Genomic DNA, 18156 nt, shown 5'->3' on the forward strand with positions numbered 1-18156 from the left:
AAAAAAGTATGAATAAGGTAAAGAACTGAAGAAAATAAAAACACAAACATAGCCTACCAATGTACAGGAGTAGAACCAATTTTGCAATTATTGTCACTTATCCAGTTTGTCCGTATTGAAGCTCCTAATATTTTTTAATGAAATAATAATTTTAATGTACATGGGTGACAAATAATAAGAGATTTACAAAATATAAATCACCCTTTTATTTTCATTGTTTTAAATTAATGGCTTTTCAACTGCAAATCTAGCAAATTAAATAAATTTCAATTTTAATTCTTTGCAAACTGGAATAGTTTTTAATTTTTTAAATTGAACTATTCCAAGCAAAGCATTTCAGATTGCATTATTTTATATTATACACATTAAATATTGAAGAATATTCAATTGAAAATATTTAAAGTAGAAAGAATTGTACCTTGCAAATTTTTTAAGTTGAAGAATTATTAATGGTAATTTCCAAATTGAACTTTTCAATAAAAAATTCAAAACTACATAATTTTAACATATAAATCTTGAAAATTAAATAATTTGCAATTCTTTATTTGTAAATTACAAGAATTCCTGATTGTAACTCTTCACAGTTGCAAGACTCTATATATTGTAAATCTTGAAAATTGAAGAGTTAAAAAAAATTGGATAAAAAATTTATCAAATTTTAAATTTTGCAATTGAAAATTCTGTAAATTTTATGCATTATATATTAAAAAATTCCTCAATTTGGAAGATTACAAATTGAAAAATTGTCTTTTGTTCTTAAAAATTATGAAAATTTAATGATTTTTATTTTTTGCGTCTTTAAAATAAAGAGTTTTTAATTTTTAAAAAGTCACAATTAAATGTTATGCAAGTTTTGATTTTTGCAATTGAAAATTCTGTAAATGTTATTTTTTGTATTCCACAATTCTTCAATTTGAAATATTTAGAATTAAAAACTTGTCTCTTGATCTTCAAAGTCATAAAAATTTAGGAACTTTTATTTTTACGTCTTTCAAATTGTAGAGTTCTTAATTTTGAAAATATATCATTCAAAATTATGTTTGTTTTAAATTATACAATTAAAATTTACAATTAATTGTTATGCAAGTTTTTAATTTTTATATTCAAAAATTCTTCAATTTGGAATATTTATAAATGAAAACTTGTCTTTTGATCTTCAATCATCCAAGTTTGAGGATTTTTATTTTTTAATCTATAGATTAAAGAGTTTTTAATTTTGAAATTTTTCAATAAGATATTATGCAAGTTTTTAAACTTATATTTAAAAATTCTGTACAAATGAGAGTTTACATTCAAAAATTCTTCAATTTAGAAAACTTAGAAATAAAATCTGGCATCATTAAAATGGAAGGTTTTTTAATTTTGAAAATTTTTAATTAAATATTGTGCAAGTTTTAAAATTTATAATCATAAATTCTGTAAATTTTAAGCCTTGCATTGAAAAATTCTCAATGTGGAAAGTTTGGAATCGGAAGTTTGTCTTTTGATTTTCAAAACCATCAAAATTTGAAGATTTTTTTTGCATAATTAAAATGAAAGAGTTTTAATTTGGAAAAATTCTGTTTAAATTTTATGCAAGTTTTGATTTTTCAATTAAAAATTCTGTACATTTGATGCTTCACATCTAATTTTTTTAAGTTGGATGATTTAAAATTAAAAACTTGTCTTTTAATCTTTAAAATCGTCAAAATGTAAGAACGTTTATTCATAAATACTTAAAAATGAAGAGTTTTTAAGTGTAAACTTTAAAAATTCTGTAATTTTGATGATTGAAAATCTAAATATCTTCAATTTGGAAGATTGGGAATTGAATATTTTAATTTTAATCTTCGAAATTTATTAATTTTTATTTATAAAACTTGAAATCATAAAAATTAAACTATAAAAAAACATTCAAGATATACCTATTGTAAAAATAAATTAAAATTTGTATGAGTTTAAACTATAAACTTTCATAATTAAACTAGTAGTTAGCGAATGTATAGAATATAAATTGAAAATTAACGAAATTAAATAAAAGACACTAAGAAACGTTTGTGTAGTCTAAAATTTTAAGAATTAAAAAATAAATAAAGAACAATTTGTTTCATTCCAAAAAATTATGACCATTGAAACGTTAATTGTGTCTTTTTATTTAATTTCGTAAACTTTTAACTTGATATCTCGTTTTTTGTAGACTTACCAATTACATTTTATAATTCCTAAAATTACCTTAATTTTTTTATCTTTGCGTCTGATACCTGCCGGGATACAATCTTATATGTAAATAATAATTACAGATTACTGAAGACTCATTAAAATTAAATATAATATTAAAAGTTTTATTTTTCGTCTTATAAGTGTATAATTGAAAAAAAAAGAAATTGAAATTATATGAAAGCCAATGTAGCTATTTCAGTATTTACTTTAACTTATGATTATTAATTATATTTTATAATTTATAGTACTTTAAATTTATTACCATCTATTTTAATTGGATAATTAGTTTATTTTTTATCTTTTTAATTTTGTAACATTCAATATTTCAACAATCACACAATACTAATCCGATTAGCGTTGTTTAGTGTACAGCTAAAGTCGCTAAAGCATATATATATATTCGCAAAACATGCATTGACTGACGCACACTGACGCATTGACGTGAAAGCATGCGGGATGCCGTAGCGTAGGTCGTATAACATAGTTTATTTAGTTTACCGTTAATTTTACCCAATATCTAATACTTTTATCAATGCAGTTTAAAAAGAGCAAAAAAAATTACCATGCGGATTACGCGCATGCGGATTCAGACTGATTTGTACTGAGAATCTGAGATTTGAGGAAGCGTTTTGAGGTTAGTTTAGTATTCTTTGAATTTTGCATTTGGAAAAAACCAAGTTGAGCGTCCCAGCCTGGCAAAAATGCATTTTGGACGAAAAATATGGGTAGATGTAACTCGTAAATTATATTTTTTAAGTTTATTTTTATTTGCAATCCATTGGATTGCATTATTTCAGAGTTTACTTGATATTTTTTTCTAATTGTAAGATCAAATAAACCTTTGTGTAACCCTTGCAGATATTTCCACACTGATTTCAGATTCATTTTGTATCTATTCAGAAAAAAATTAAGGTTTGTTTTTTCTAATGTGATACTTTTCGAAAGTATTTTGCAAGTGAAATCTGAATTTACAAGTTTTTTATAAATTCATTCCAATCCCAAACTTTTTGATATTCAACATCTAAAGAATCCTACGAATTCTGGAATGAGCTGTATATGTACATATAATCTTTGTGTAAAGCCGTGATGCGAGAAGTTTCATGTAATTTTCCCACAAAAATCATAGGAAATAAAAACAAAGATAACAATGCCATTGATTTTTGTAGAGAATTTACAAAAAATTTGTAAAATTCACAGAAAGTAACGGTTTCAAACTCCACGAAAAAAAAGCAAAATATGGGAGAGTTCATCACTCATCAGAGTGCGCGATGTGTTGAAGTCCGAGTTTTGCGAATTTAATTTAATTAATAAAATTATCTATTTTGTTTTACCAAATAGTGGAATTTTCAACTAATAAAGATAAAATTTGAACCAAACATGAAATATTTCAATTTTGATTAAGTTTCTACTGGAAAGTAAAATTTTCAATAAAATCATAAATTTCCAACTAAATATTTAAGGTTCTAACTAAAAAAAGGTCCATTTTCTACTGAGAGAAAACGAATTTTAAACTAAAAAAATTCATTTTTAACCAAAAAGCAAGTTAAATTTTCAGATAAAAAATTGATTTTTCAACAATATAGTTCAATTTGTAATAAAAGAAGTGAATTTTGGAGTAAAACAGAAAACATCTTCAGCCTAAAATCGAATAATTAAATTTTCTCTTTAAAAAAAAATCAATATTTCACTAAACAAAATTAATTTTTTTAATAGAATAATTAAATGTTTAGCCATAGAAATCATTTTTGAACTAAAGTAATGAATTTTGAACTAAAAATTGAATCGTTAAAATTTTTTTTATGTTTGATAAAAAATATTTTAATATTAAATAACAAACTAGTTGGGTTTTAACAAAAAGGACAAATATCGAATGAAATAGTCAATTTTTAAGGTCAAAAATTTATTTTCAAAAAAATTTAAATAAATAAACAACAAATTTTCAATAAAATAGTTCAATTTTCATAGAAAAAAATGAATTTGCAACTGAAATAAATGAAATATTTAAAGTTCTAACTGAAAAGCTAAATTTTCTACTAAAAAATGGAATAGTTAAATTCTCTGTTAAAACATAAATTTTAATACAAAAAAGCGAATTTTTAAGTAGAATAGTTGAATTTTCAGTCACAGAGATAAATTTTTAACAAAGTAGTATTACTTTAAAACAAAATAGATGAATGTTCAACGAGAAATTGAATAGTTGATATGACAACTAAAAAAATATTTAATATTAAATAAAAAAACCAGTTGAATTTCAACAAGAAAGAAAAATCTTAAAGTAAATATTCAATTTTTGAGTCAAAAACTTAATTTTCCACGACAAAAACAAAATTTTCAGTAAAATAGTAGAATTTTCATTGAAAGAAATTAATTTGCAACTAAAAAATAAAATTTTGTAACCAAAAATGAAACAGTTCAATTTTCTGTAAAAAAAATAACTTTTAACCAAAAAAAGGATGTTTGAACGAAATGCTTAAATTTTATACATATAATAATAAATTTTAAACAAAAAAGTACAATTTTGAAGACAAGAAAACCGAATTTAAAAAAATTTAATTCAATTTGCAACCTATAAATTATTTTTCAACCAGAAATATTAACTTTCAACCAAAAGATACGAATTTTCAATAAAATACATGAATTTTCATCCAAAAGATTCATTTTTAAACTAAAAGAGGCGAATTTTCAAACAAAAACGGATAAGTTAAATTTTCAATTCATCGATTTTTTACGAAAAAAACAACTGATTCTCATCAAATTAGTTTATTTTAAACCAAAGAGATGAATCTTCAACAAAAAACGTAAAATGTAATAGTTGATATTTCAATCAACAAATATTTGTAATTAATAGTAGTTGAATTCAACCAAATATGACGAATTTTCAACAAAGCATGTAATTTTTAAAATAAAAAATATCAGTTTTTTATCCAAAAATAAAACAAACATAAATAAAAGAGAGATTTTCAACTAAAGAGAAAAAACTTCAACCGATAAAATTTTAATTCTTGCTACTGGGAAGTTTTTTATTTATCAAGATATAATTGAACTTTTACTCGTTACAGAATAAATAAATAGATTTTTAGGCATGTTTTGTAGACTTTACGAATTATTTTATAGATTGCATAAATTATTTTATAGATACAAATTATCAGTTAAAAATGATGTTTGAGTGTACCCTAGATTACAAAACATTACTAAAGATTTTTAAAGGTTTCAAAACATTTCAAAGATTTAAATATATTTAAAAGGATTTTCACATTTTAAAAATATTTGACGGATTTCTAAGATTTACAAAAGGCGTGTACACCAGATATCAAAAAGCTTTTACAATTTTCAAAAGACTGAAAGGATTTCAAAGATTTGAGACATTTCAACGATTTTAAACGATTTTAGAATGTTTCAAAACATTTGAGAAGATTTCAAAGGATTTCGCTAAAATTTTAAATTTCAATGATTTCAAACATGCACAAAAGATTTTTGAAATATTTAAATTGTGTTAAACTATTTCAAAAGTTTTTCAACAAATTTGAGAAGATTTCAATAACTTCCAACGAAAACAAAAGATTTTAAAAAGATTAAAGAAAGCTTTTACAAAAATTTCATGACAATTTCGAAAGATTTCAACATTTGAAAAATTTGATAGGATTTCAAATATTTTTTAAAAATCCAAAATATTTCAATATTTCACAAATATTTTAATTGCTTTAAGAGATTTCAAAGAATTCACAAAGATTTCAATGATTTCAAAGACGAATTATGGTCGCAAAAAATTAAGAATTTGTTTATTTGTGGTTCTGGTTTCTTTAAAAATTGTTGGCCAATCAAAAATGAAATGGCTGGGTTTTTTCATTTATAAAAAACGGTTATTTCATTATTTGATGTAAAAAAAGGAGATCTGGAAAAAATTGAATTCTTGGCCCGGAAAACCTGGAAAATACCTTGAATTTCGTTCTTGAGAATCGCTTGACATCCTGTTGAATTCAACTGTTTTTATGAAAAATTCAATTTGTTTTTTGGTAAAAATTCAAATAATTTGTTGAAAGTTGACGTACTTTGTTAAAATTTATTCACTAGAACATTGTCTTATTATGGCCAAAAATTCCAGTAAGTTCAATATGAATAACACCAATTTTTCCACTTACAATTCTTTAAAATTGGTAGATTTTTTTCATTAAAAAAAAATATGACTCCACGCGCGTGTGTAATAATCAGAGACCGTACTTTTGATATTTGTTTAACACTTAAGAAACATAAAAAATACAATGTAAAGGTATTTCCGGATGAATTATTCATCAAGGTTAAATTAAATTCGACTATTTAAATTTTATTCGAATTTTCTATAAAGCTTCATTTACCGCTTGTTCTGGATATATTTGTCAAATAAATGTATTAAATAATTTTTTTTATATCAAAATTTTTAAACTTCGAAAGTAAGAACAATGTGATATTTATGTTTGTGATGGAATTTAGCACATAATTTAAGCCTTAGAGGTTTTCCATATTTTTTAAGATGAATACTTGAAAGAAAGAAAACCGAAAAATCTCGAAATTACAGGGTATTTAAATTAATTCTAGCTCAAATCTTCCCGTAAATTTGACTTTGGTTCCAGGATTTTTCTTCTAATATAACTATTTGATTAAAATTTCAAGATATTCAACTTCATTTTTCGGTGATAAATATAGTTCTTTGCTTGACAATTTAACTATTTTGTTGCGAATTCATTTTTTTGATAAAAAATTGTTCTTCTCGTTTGGAAATTAATATATTTGGTTGAAAATGTAACTATTTTCTTGAAACTCTATTTTTTTAATAAAAAATATTTCTTCAACTTAAAATTAAACTACAATTTTTTGTTAAAATTGAACATTTTTTGGTTAAAAATTCAACTAATATGTGGTTGAAAATCCTTGCGTTTTGTTGATAATTCGTTTTACTGTTGTTGAAAATCAATTTCTTTAAAAATAGTTTTTTATCTGAAAATGTAACTACACCATTTTTTGTATAAAATTGAACTATTTTATTGAAAATTCGTTATTTTGGTGGAAAATTGTTCGTTTGAAAATGTTATTATTTTATGGAACAATCATCTTTTTTAGTAGAAATTTAATCTTATTGTTTGATTGTTGAAGTGAACTGCAATATTCACGAAACTTCGTCAAAATTCGTAGTTTTGTACACGATTGGAAGCCGAAGTATCATCTATTTTTATCAAAATCAATCATCGTGAAAGCTTTAAATCAATTAATCTTTTTGTTGGAAATTCCACTTTTTGGCTGAAAATTCAACTATATTGTTCAAAATTCATCTTTCTGCATTGAAAAATATTTTTTGTTTGTTAAAAATTCAGCTTTTCCGATTTGAAATTCCACTGCTTTTTAAAACATTCGACTTTTTAGCTTAAAAACTTTACTTTTTTGTTGAAAATTCATCTTTCATAGCAGAAAAGTAATTTCTTGGTTAAAAATGAACTTTTTTGATGAAAAGTTAACTACATTCCAAAAATTTTTCTTGAAAATCGAAATATCTTGTTATAATCATTTTTCTATCGAAATTTCAAGCATGTTGTTAAAAATTCATCCTTCTGGATTAAAAATTCATCTTTTATGATAGAAAGGTCGTCCTTCTTGGTTAAAATGTAACTTTTTTGTCAGAAATTCAACTCTCTTCAAAAAATGCATTTTTTTGGCTTAAACATTTTAATAATTGGATAAACTATATATTTTTTTTAAATCTTGTCTCTTACTGGAAAGTTCATGTATTCGTTTGTTAATGCAATTGTTTGGTTGACAATTTATGTTTGAAAATTCGTCTTTTTGTGTGAAAATAGTTCTCTTTAGGTATAAAATCTTTTTTGGTTGAAAATTAAACTATTTTGTTGCAAATGTAATATATTTCGGCTTGAAATATTAAGAATTAAAAGTGTTTCGTATTAAATTACGATTCTCGGCCTGACGTTAATTAAACATAAAATTTGAAAAGAAGTATTCAGTTACATTCGTTGTGGGATCTAGTTTCCAACATTTTCTTTTTATAATTTCCGCCCTGAATAAATATAATGAAATCGAAACAAAAAGTGTGAAAAAGTAATCAATTCCAGGTTGGTTCTGATTTTAAATTAAAAATTCTTCATCATGAAAGTAAGTACTTGAGGAGTTCAGAACGAAAGTCCTGTAAGTAGGATAATATCCGACACACGCTCTAAAATTTTATCCGTGAATATTATACGAATTTTCTAAAAATAAATAAAATATATTACCCATGAATATAACAAATTTGTCGAACGTAACATTGCAACTTGAAAATTTCGGATAAAAAAAATAATTTTTTAAATTGAATTGTTTTTCGAGGAGTAACATTTTTTAAATAATTGATATTACAAGATGATTCTGAATCTATTCAAAATTAAACAAGTCGTAGAATTTAGCGTTAAAAATTAAATTTTGTCAATTCGAAAGCCTTAATAGTTAGACAAAATAAAAATGAAACTTCATAAACCATTTTCAATTTTAAAATAATTTTAAATTAATAGATTCATAATTAAACGCTTTTATTGAATTACAAATGAATTTTTAAAAATAGAAAGCGTTGAATGTTCTAGTTTTTTTTTTTAATTTTTAAGTGGAATTGTTGACTTTTGATCTATAAATAACAGTTAAATAAGTAATATTATTCACATCAAATTCAAGAGATAATTTTTATCTTGAAAAGATTTCAAAAGATTTTCCAAACGGTCAAAAAGTATAGCAAATTTTTAATTTTTCAGGATTTTATAAAATTTTAAAGAAAAACTCGCATAATTTTAAAAGATATTTAGAATTTTTGAAACAGTTTCGCAAATAATTTGAAATTTGTAAGAATTTCAAAAATTTTCAAACAAAATGTAAATTTTAAGGATTTCGAAATAAAATTTTGAAGCTTTTAAAGGATTTTGAAAGGTTTCGAGATAATTTCATTTTTTAAAGATTCCTACGAAAATTTAAAACTAATTTTTATTTTGAAAAAAGAATTTTAAGAGCATGTGTTTAAAAAGATTGAAAAGAAACACAAAATTTGATCAATAAACAACAATTTAATAACTGTTAATTTTTAATGACAGTGCAGCTAAAAAAATGTGATCGCGCAAATTTTAATTTTTATAACTTAAAATGTCCTAAAATGATATAATTTTGAAAATTTCTAGTTTTTTATCAGTTTTCTGATTAAATATATCGGGTTTCTAAAAAGAAATATCCAATTTAAATAATTCTCTTAGGCTTGGTTTATAAGTCGCAATGTTTATTCAAAAGTTTATATTTCTACACAGTGTGATAAAAAATTCTTCTATTATACAGAATAACGCATAACTTAACTTTATTATTTTGTTTAAAGTTTAACAATTTTGTTAAAAAGTTATTGTTTTAGTTTGAAAATTAACTTCTTTGTTGAAAATTCAACAATTTTAATAGCCTTTTTTCTTGACTGAAAAATCTTTTTTAATGATCTTTTTTAGATGACCATTCAACTGTTTTGTTTGAAAATTCATGTGTTTTGTGAGAATTTGTCTTTTTTCAGCGGCAAATTAATCTTCTTGGATGAAAATGAGTCTTTTTGGTTTTAAAATTCATCTCTTTTGGTACAAATTTCATATTTTTTGGTAGAAATATCAACTATTGCATTTCTTGTTTAGAATTTATCTTTATAGGTTGAGAATTCAACTATTAATAGTTGAATAGTTAAATTTGTAACCAAATTTGGTTACAAATGCAATGGATTAAAAAAATTTACTTACTTTGTTCATAATTCAACTTTTTGTTTGAAAATTAAACTATTATGTTGAACGTTCGATCTTTATTCCTATTGAATAATTGAACTATTTGTTAAAAGTTCAACTGTGTTTTAAAAAACTCGTCTTTTTGGCTTGAAAATTTAATTAGCTGGTTGGAAATGCAACTGTTTTGTTGAATATTCATCGTTTTGGATAAAAAATTCATCATTTTGGATTTAAAATTAATATTTTTTTGCTTGAAAAGTCACCCTTTTTGGTTGAAAATGTAACTGTCCTTCAAATATTTCGGCTTTTTGGTTTGAAAATTAAGTTAATTGGTTAAAAATTAAAATGTATTCTGGAGAATTTATCAATCTTGCTTTAAGGTTCAACGATTTCGTTGTAAATGCAACGATTTGGTTAAAAGTTAATTTTGTTGTTCAAAATTCGGTTCACTATTCGGTTCACTATTTTCACTATTCGGTTGAAAAAGCAACGGTTTTTGGTTGAAGTTTATTCTTTTTTGTTTGAAAATTCGACTATTTGGTTGAAAGTTCATCTTTATTTTGCAAAAATTCAAGTATTTGATTAAACATTAAACAATTTTGGTAAAAATTAATTACTTTGTTGAAAATTTAGGCATTTTGTTAAAAAGTGAACTTTCTTAGTGGAAAATTCGACGGTTTTGTTTAACATTGATGTATTTGTACAGAAAATTCATCCACATAGATTGAAAATTTATCTTTTTTTGTTGAACATTTCAATTGTCCTGTAAAAATTTAATTTTTTCAGGACTTTTTGAGAGCTTGCTAAATTTGTTTTTTTAATTGCGTATTAATATTAAATAAAAATGATTTTTTGGTTTTAAAACTATCGTTATATTACTGTATTATACTATGTTGTTGGGAACTCGTATTTTTTCTTTGAAATTAATTTTTCAACTTAAAGTTTAACACTATTCTATTTTTGGTAGAAATGATAGGTTTTAGTTTAAAAATCTAGTATCTGGTTCAAATTCGTGTATTTTGTTGAAAATTCGTTCTTTTTGGTAGAAACTTAATCTTCTTGGTTTAAAATTAATCTTTTTGGTTGAAAAGTTGTCGTTTTTTGTTGAAAATTTCGTCTTTTTCGTAGAAATTAATCCCCGGTTGAAAATTCAATTACTAGTCAAAGATACATTAATTTAGTTGACAATTCATATTTTCGATTAAAAGTTTATTACTTTGTTTGAAAATGTAACTTTTTTTTACAATTCATATATTTTGTTGTCAACTCGGCGTTTTGGTAGAAATTAATCTTCTTGATTGACAATTGATTGTTTGGTTGAAAATTGATCTTTTTTAGTTCAAAATTCAACTATTGGGTTGAAAAGTTGCCTTCTTTAATTCAGAATTCAACTTTTTTTTAAATTCATTTATATTGTGTAAAAAATTTACTGTTTTGGTAGAAAATTATTTTTTTTTGTGTGAAAAATAAACTTTTTTGAAAGTTTATCTTTTTCATTGAAAATTCAGTTATTCCAGTTAAATGTTCATCATTTTAGTTGAAAATTCACATTTTTTGTTGAAAATTTATCAGTTTGATTGAAAATTAATATTTTCTAACTGAAAATTTAATTGTTACATCTTCTTTTTTGAAAATTCATCTTTTTAATTTAAAATTGTTCACTTTGGATGGAAGTTTCTTTGTTGTTTTGTTTTTGACAGGAAATGAATTTTTTGAAGTGAAAATTTAACTAATTCATTGTTAGTTAGAAACTTATCTTTTCGAGTACAAAATTCAATTATTTGGTTGAAAATTGATCCTTTTTAAATGAAAATTGAACTACTTGGTTGATAATTCATGTTTTTCTTGAAAATTAGTATTTTTGGTTAGAAAATTAATCTTCTTGTTTGAAAATTCATCGATCTTGTTGAAAGTACAATATTTTTATTTAAAAAGTCTAGATTTAAAAAAATCTGCCCGCGTCGCGGGCACATCCTCATCGAGGGATTTGCGCGCGGCTCGCTGCGCTCCCAAGTTTGAGCGCGCCTAGGGCGCGTGACTTTTGGTTCTCGCGCTCAATATTGTATTTACCTCAGGCTACGCGCTCGATCTTTTTGCATATACTTTTTAAAACTAAAGGTGAAATTATCGACAACAATAATTTGGTGATTGTGAATTCTCTTTTGTTAAAGCTCCTTCGGCTTTAACGAACACACTCTCATCACGTGTCTCGTGCTTCGCACTCGAGTTTATCCCTAACATTTTATATCATTCCCATAAAATTTCTTCTCTTGACTTTTTTTCATATCGTGCGTTATTTAGCGTAAAATATTCATTTTCCTGTGTTTTGTGGAATTTTGTATATTCTATAATTCTGGTAATTTTTGATTTTTTGAAAAAAGTAATTAGCATAAATTGTTCGACTTTTTGAATACTACGAATAACTGTACAGAGAATTTTTGAATTTTCACGGACAAGTAGACAGACGTACAGACAGACAAATTCGTACAAATCTGTTTTTCGGATTCAAGGGGTCTCAAAACGTAGACATTTGGCAAAAACTGGGGAGGGGGTGTCAACTTTTACACAAATCTAATACCTTCTCTGATGAGAATGTAATATTAATTGAAACCTTAGAAACTGAAAAAAAACATTACAGTGAGACTCTTCAATAGCGCCGATTTTGGGGCTGACGGTGGGTGGGAACTAATTCATTATAGACTGCTCCGCTTTTGTTTGTTCACACCTGAGTGCTCGCCTGAGTGACAACCGCAGATCCCGTGCACCCCGCGCAGCTCCTGTTAAACCTACCTGGGGCGCGGCGTGGATTCTCGGAAGGGCTATAGAAGGGAGGGCTATTGAAGTGTTTCACTGTATTTATAATAAACTCACGAGAATGTATCCATATTGAGATACCTGGAAAAACCCTGGAATTGTCAAGGAATTTCTTCCCAGGATTTGAGTAGACACCCTGTAGCTAGAATTTTTTGTCTATTGACGAAAACGAAAGTCTAAACTTTGAATTAATGTTTTTTTTTCAGGAGCAGCAGGAATATACACTGCATCGCTTTTTCTTCTTGCGCAAAGTAGCTAAAAACTAAAGAAAGATGCAAGTGGAAAGTAACAAAAGACTTAAGGACGTGGCAACGACAATCAGATCATGTCTGATAACACGACAGGAAGAGGTAACTATCCCTATGCTGGAACGTGACTATGAAGACATGGAAGGTGAAAGAATTCCTTTCAGAGAGTTCAATTGTCCATCCGTATTGAACTTTTTGCGCCAGCTGGGAGACACCGTATGGACTGAGACGAAAAACGGAAAAACGATCATCCACCCGGTCGAATCACAAAAAACTCGTCATGTGAGTTCGCTCGTCCAGAATCAGAGGAAGCCCCGTGCCAGAGATCGAGTGCGAAAATCGCGGAGACCTTACCGCGGATTCCAGGGTGGCAAAACTAGGGTCTCTATGGATTCCAGACTTCTGATGAACCTCGTCAATCAAGTCAATAAAGATCGGAGTGGTATAAGCATCAGAGCAGCTATTGACTACGTGAATAGATTTTCTCATCCGGTGCAAATAACTCGGAAGGAACTAGAATGTCAACTAAAAGAAGTATCTCACGAAGTTCTTATCTGGGGTGATCATTTGTATCCAACGAATCGAGTCGCACCCTCATCTCAGAGGAATTCTAGTAACAATTCTTCGCGATTAACACAATCAAGTCCATTATCGAGAAATGATCGGTCGCGGAGTTTGAATCATCGATCAGAAAATAGGCCAGAACGTAGATCCTATGTTGAGCCGGTGCAAAAATTGAAAGAGGAAAAGAAGCACCAAGTGTCCCCAGTTAAGAAAACCTCTGAAGGGAATCGTAAAGTTGGTTTGAGGGATGAAGTTATGTTTCATCCTGCTGGATTTACAGCTTTCGAAAATGATAATAATGCACTAACAGTTGAGAAAAGAGTTTCTTTTGCCACAAATACTGGACAGGGTTTACAGAATGGCTACAGAGATCAACAGAATTACAGGGACCAAGAAAATTCGAGTCGAGGGAACACTCATGATTACCCAAGTCAGAGGTCTTCTACGCAACCTCAAAATTCTGAAGCTTCTGCTCAATATTCTAGCAACTCGTGCAAAAATGGACAAGATTCTTCGCCTAGAAATGAGGAAGATTCTTCACGATTAAGATCATCAAGTCCATCATTCAGGAATAATCGATCACGGAGTTTGAACTATCGATCAGAAAATAGGCCAGAGCGTAGATCCTATGATGAGTCCGTGCAAAAGTTGAATGAAGAAAAGAAACGTCAGGCACCAGCTAGAAAAAAATCTGAAGAGGATAGTAAAGCTGATGTGAGAGATGAAGTTATGTTTCGTCCTGCTGGATTTACAGCTTTCGGAGAAGATAAGAGTGCATCAACAATTGAAAAAAGAGTTTCTCGTCCTAGAAGTAATGGCCAGGGTTTACAGAATGGTTACAGAGATCAGCAAAGACGAGATTCTTCTCCAAACAAGAAAAGTCTTGGCCACAATGTTCAGAGTTCACCTATAAATCAAGAAGATTCTTCAAGTTTTAATTCCTCGGAATATAATTCTTCGAAATATAATGAAAGTTCACACAGGGACGAAGAACGGAACGCAAACTTTGACAAAGAATCTGAAAACAAGGATTATGACGACGAAAATTCCTTTGAAGATGACCTCGAGGAAGATTTGAGTCGTAGGATCAAGATAAGCACCAGGATTCGACTAACTAGACTCATTCAGCAATATCCGGAAGGAATCTGGTGTGCTGAGCTACCAAAAACGTACCTCCACGAGTACAACATTCCCCTGATTTATGCAGAATTAGGATTCGCGACTGTCCGGGACTTTGCTTCTCATCTTCCAAACATTTTCCACTGCATTAAACCCTTTGATGCGGGAGACTACAAGTTATTCAGTGCTGATAGACCTCCACCGGATCTTTGCAATGAGGAACGGCGCGAGATTGAGAACATTGATGAGTTAAAGAAAATTTACAGAGTAGCAGCTCTGCCAGAAGAATCAGATCCTAAACTGTTGTTGCCGCAAGGAGCGATGGAAATTAAAGAATCCATCAGGCCCATCAGTGTTGCTGAACTCGGCGGTGAAGAAGGCATTGAGGAGATTGAAGTTTTGAACGTGTTCTCACCGTCTTTCTTCTGGGTACAGCTGCGGAGGAATTTTTCGAAATTCAAAAAACTGACGGAAGATTTAAACATTTTTTATGAGAAGAACCAGATGAAGTATCAGATTCCGAATTTTTTCTTGGAAAGGGGATTAAACGTCGCTTGTGTCCATTCGAAGAAATGGCAGAGGGGGATCATTAAATCAGTTTCTCCTGAGAGACGAGTGACTGTTCAGTTTTATGATAACGGATTAGAAAAATCCTACGCACCAGACGAGATCTTTTTTCTGCATCGGATGTTTTCGTATTTACCAGCTCAGGCGATTCCTTGCGGATTGTTTAATGTGAAACCATTCCAAACAGCGAAGTGGAGTAAAAATGTCATCTGGGAATTCACAACCAAAACTTCGATTCCTCTTATTGCGACAATAGGATCTCTTGATCTTGAAGAAAATTCGATGCTTGTTTCCTTGACTGATACGAGAGGAGATGATGATTTTCACATTAGCGATTGGATGTATGAACAGAAATTTGGAGAAGAAGGACAACTGGTTTGTAGGAAACGAAACTTTGCTTTTTGGTATTATAAGGAGTCCTTGGAAAGAAAGGGTTATGATTCATCCGCTATTCATCAGATTCGTCCCATCTACTTCAAATCAAAGGGGGGCGCAGAAAATCTGGAAACTGAAGAGGTGGAATACAAACCTGTGGAAATTAAATCTGTGGAAACTAAAACTGTGGAAATTAAAGCTACAGATAGTGAATCTGCGGAATCTCAATCCGAAGAATCAAGACCGGCTTCTCTCAGATTGAAAAGAATCCAGGCTTCGCTTGCGAAATATCTAGCGAAACAGGAAGCAGAAAAATTTGAAAGCGACAAACCTCAAACGGAAATATCTAGGTCAGAATATAAAGAACCTTCCAGAAACTTTGAAGTAGCTCCCTCGATCGAATCGGAATCAAACATCCAAATTCTCAAAGATTTCCTCATAAAGGAGAGTTCTAGTTCTAAAGATCGTTCTCCACCGTTTTTTAACCGTTCCCGGAAGCTAGCCCTTTTTGAGAAATACAATTCGAGTAATCAGAATGATGATTCTTTAAAGAAACTTGATACTTCTCTGACCACTAATAGTTCGAGCAGGGAGTCGATTTCGATACGTTCTCCGCTGATACTTCAAGAAATAAGACCTTCTGGAGAGAGAAGAGAAGATTCTTTTTTTGGAAGTATTAAGAGCGAGTGCGGAGGCAATGGAAGAATGGAGCCAATCAACTGGACCGAAGTTCGATCAGCTTTAGAGCCAAAAAACGACCAATTTTTCGAGAAATCTAAAGTGAATTTAAAGCCTAAACCGATCTTGTCAATGATTCCTAAAACAAAAGTTCCTCTTGTCAGCGCATGTCTTTTGAATTTCGTCGAGAACGATTTGAACTCAGCCTTATATGATGAAAATGTTGGCTGGGTACCAGCGGATAACTTTTCTTCTTCTGTAAGCAACAATTCGCCACTATTGAAATTGAAACAGAAAATTCACAACAACAGTTACAAGCAATCAGATATTTCGATATCTCCGAAAGTAATTGGAATTATAAATGGCAAATCGCAAGATTCGGAAGATGATGAAATTGAGGAACCAATCGAAAACGAGGTGAAAGTCCAGAAGCAGAAAGTCGTATGTGAAGAGAAAAAAGTTAGCAAAATAGAAGTGGAAGAATCAGCACAGAAAGTACAACTGCCACCCAGAATTATGAGATTGTTAGAAATGCAAAATAAAGTTTTGAAGTCAAGCATCTAGAATATCTCGAAGATATATTTATTTACGTTTTTTAAATTATTATTAAATAACGTTTTTTTTTTAAATATAATTATTTTTTACGAGAAAAAATGAATATTTTATTCCATAAAAGTTAAGGACTGTTAAGTACAATTTTCATATAGCAAATAATCCCTTTGAGGGCGATAAATAATGAAATTGTTTATGGATTAAGAATGATATTTTTTAACAAACTAAGTTTCGTAGAATTCATACATGGTATTATATTGGGTAATTAAAAATATTGTTTCGTTTATATTAAAAAATTGGCCTTTTCGTATTGGCCAAATTTTACAGCATTTTAATTTGTGAGTTCAACAAAAACATTGGAAGCCGAAGTTATATTTTCTTTTAGGGTGGTCACAGATCAGGGAAAAGTCGCGATATTTTGAAATTGGAGTTTTACGGTCACCTCGTTTTTAAAATAAATCAACAAACCTTTTTTATTCTGATTTGAGCTCAGCAGAATTGAAACTCTTATGATATATATCATAAAAATGAAAGTAGTCTTGCATCTTAAATAACATAAAAGTTAATGTACGAAAGTGATGATATTTTATGTGAGTACACTTTGTATTTAAAAGAAGTAAGTATAAGATGTTTAAGAATAAAGCTTTGTATTAAAAACTAACCTTTTATTTCTTCTTATTTTAGTTTTAAATCCCATATTACAAAAATTATAAGCTACGTTAACAATTTTGGGCTATTTTTTACCATAAAAGCTCTCAAAATAGGGAAAATAGGCTATTTTTTCTTAAAATAGGGGAGTAAATTCCTTTGAATAAAATTAATGTAAACACCGTACTGAATTATGTAAGGAGCGCTTTTATTTCCTAAAATTTCAAGTAGAAATATATTGAAATTTCAACAAAATCGTTGAACTTTCAAAAAAAAAAAAAAGATTTTCAGAGAAAAGAATTACTTTTTAAACAAACAGTTGCATTCACAATTAAGTAGTCTAACTTTCAAGTAAAAGATACAATTTTTCAAAAAAATAATTCATATTTTTAAAAAATAAGGCAAGTTTATCAAAACCAAAAAAAAAGTTGAATTTTTAAGCGAAAAATTCGAATTTTGTAGAAAACAGTTGAATTTTTAACAAACGAATTAATTTTCAACCAAGAAATATGAAATTTCTACCTAAAAAAAAACTGTCTTAACCAGTTAAATTGAACGAAAAAATACCAATTTTCAACCAAATAGGTGAATGCTCAACCAAAAAAATAATATTCTACCAAATAATTAAATCTTTACCTTATAAA

At 28.0% G+C, this 18156-nt stretch overlaps 1 protein-coding gene across 2 annotated transcripts; it reads left to right on the plus strand.

Moving 5' to 3' along the window:
* The first annotated feature begins 2642 nt into the window (after positions 1-2642).
* Positions 2643-17525, plus strand: LOC117176230. 2 transcript variants are annotated; one of them, XM_033366372.1, is made up of 2 exons: positions 2643-2833; positions 12968-17525. In XM_033366372.1, exon 2 carries the CDS (start codon positions 13034-13036, stop codon positions 16874-16876), a length of 3843 nt encoding a protein of 1280 aa, XP_033222263.1. In that variant the 5' UTR covers positions 2643-2833; positions 12968-13033; the 3' UTR covers positions 16877-17525. The 2 variants fall into 2 exon arrangements, with proteins under 2 accessions (XP_033222263.1, XP_033222264.1); XM_033366373.1 differs by lacking the exon at positions 2643-2833 and adding an exon at positions 2865-2924.
* Positions 17526-18156: the final 631 nt, after the last annotated feature.

Source organism: Belonocnema kinseyi, chromosome 7, assembly GCF_010883055.1.
Source record: "Belonocnema kinseyi isolate 2016_QV_RU_SX_M_011 chromosome 7, B_treatae_v1, whole genome shotgun sequence".
NCBI lineage: Eukaryota > Metazoa > Arthropoda > Insecta > Hymenoptera > Cynipidae > Belonocnema > Belonocnema kinseyi.

Coding starts and splice junctions, on each gene's coding strand:
- LOC117176230 (XM_033366372.1), top strand. CDS start 13,034: ATGCAAGTGGAAAGTAACAAAAGACTTAAGGACGTGGCAACGACAATC.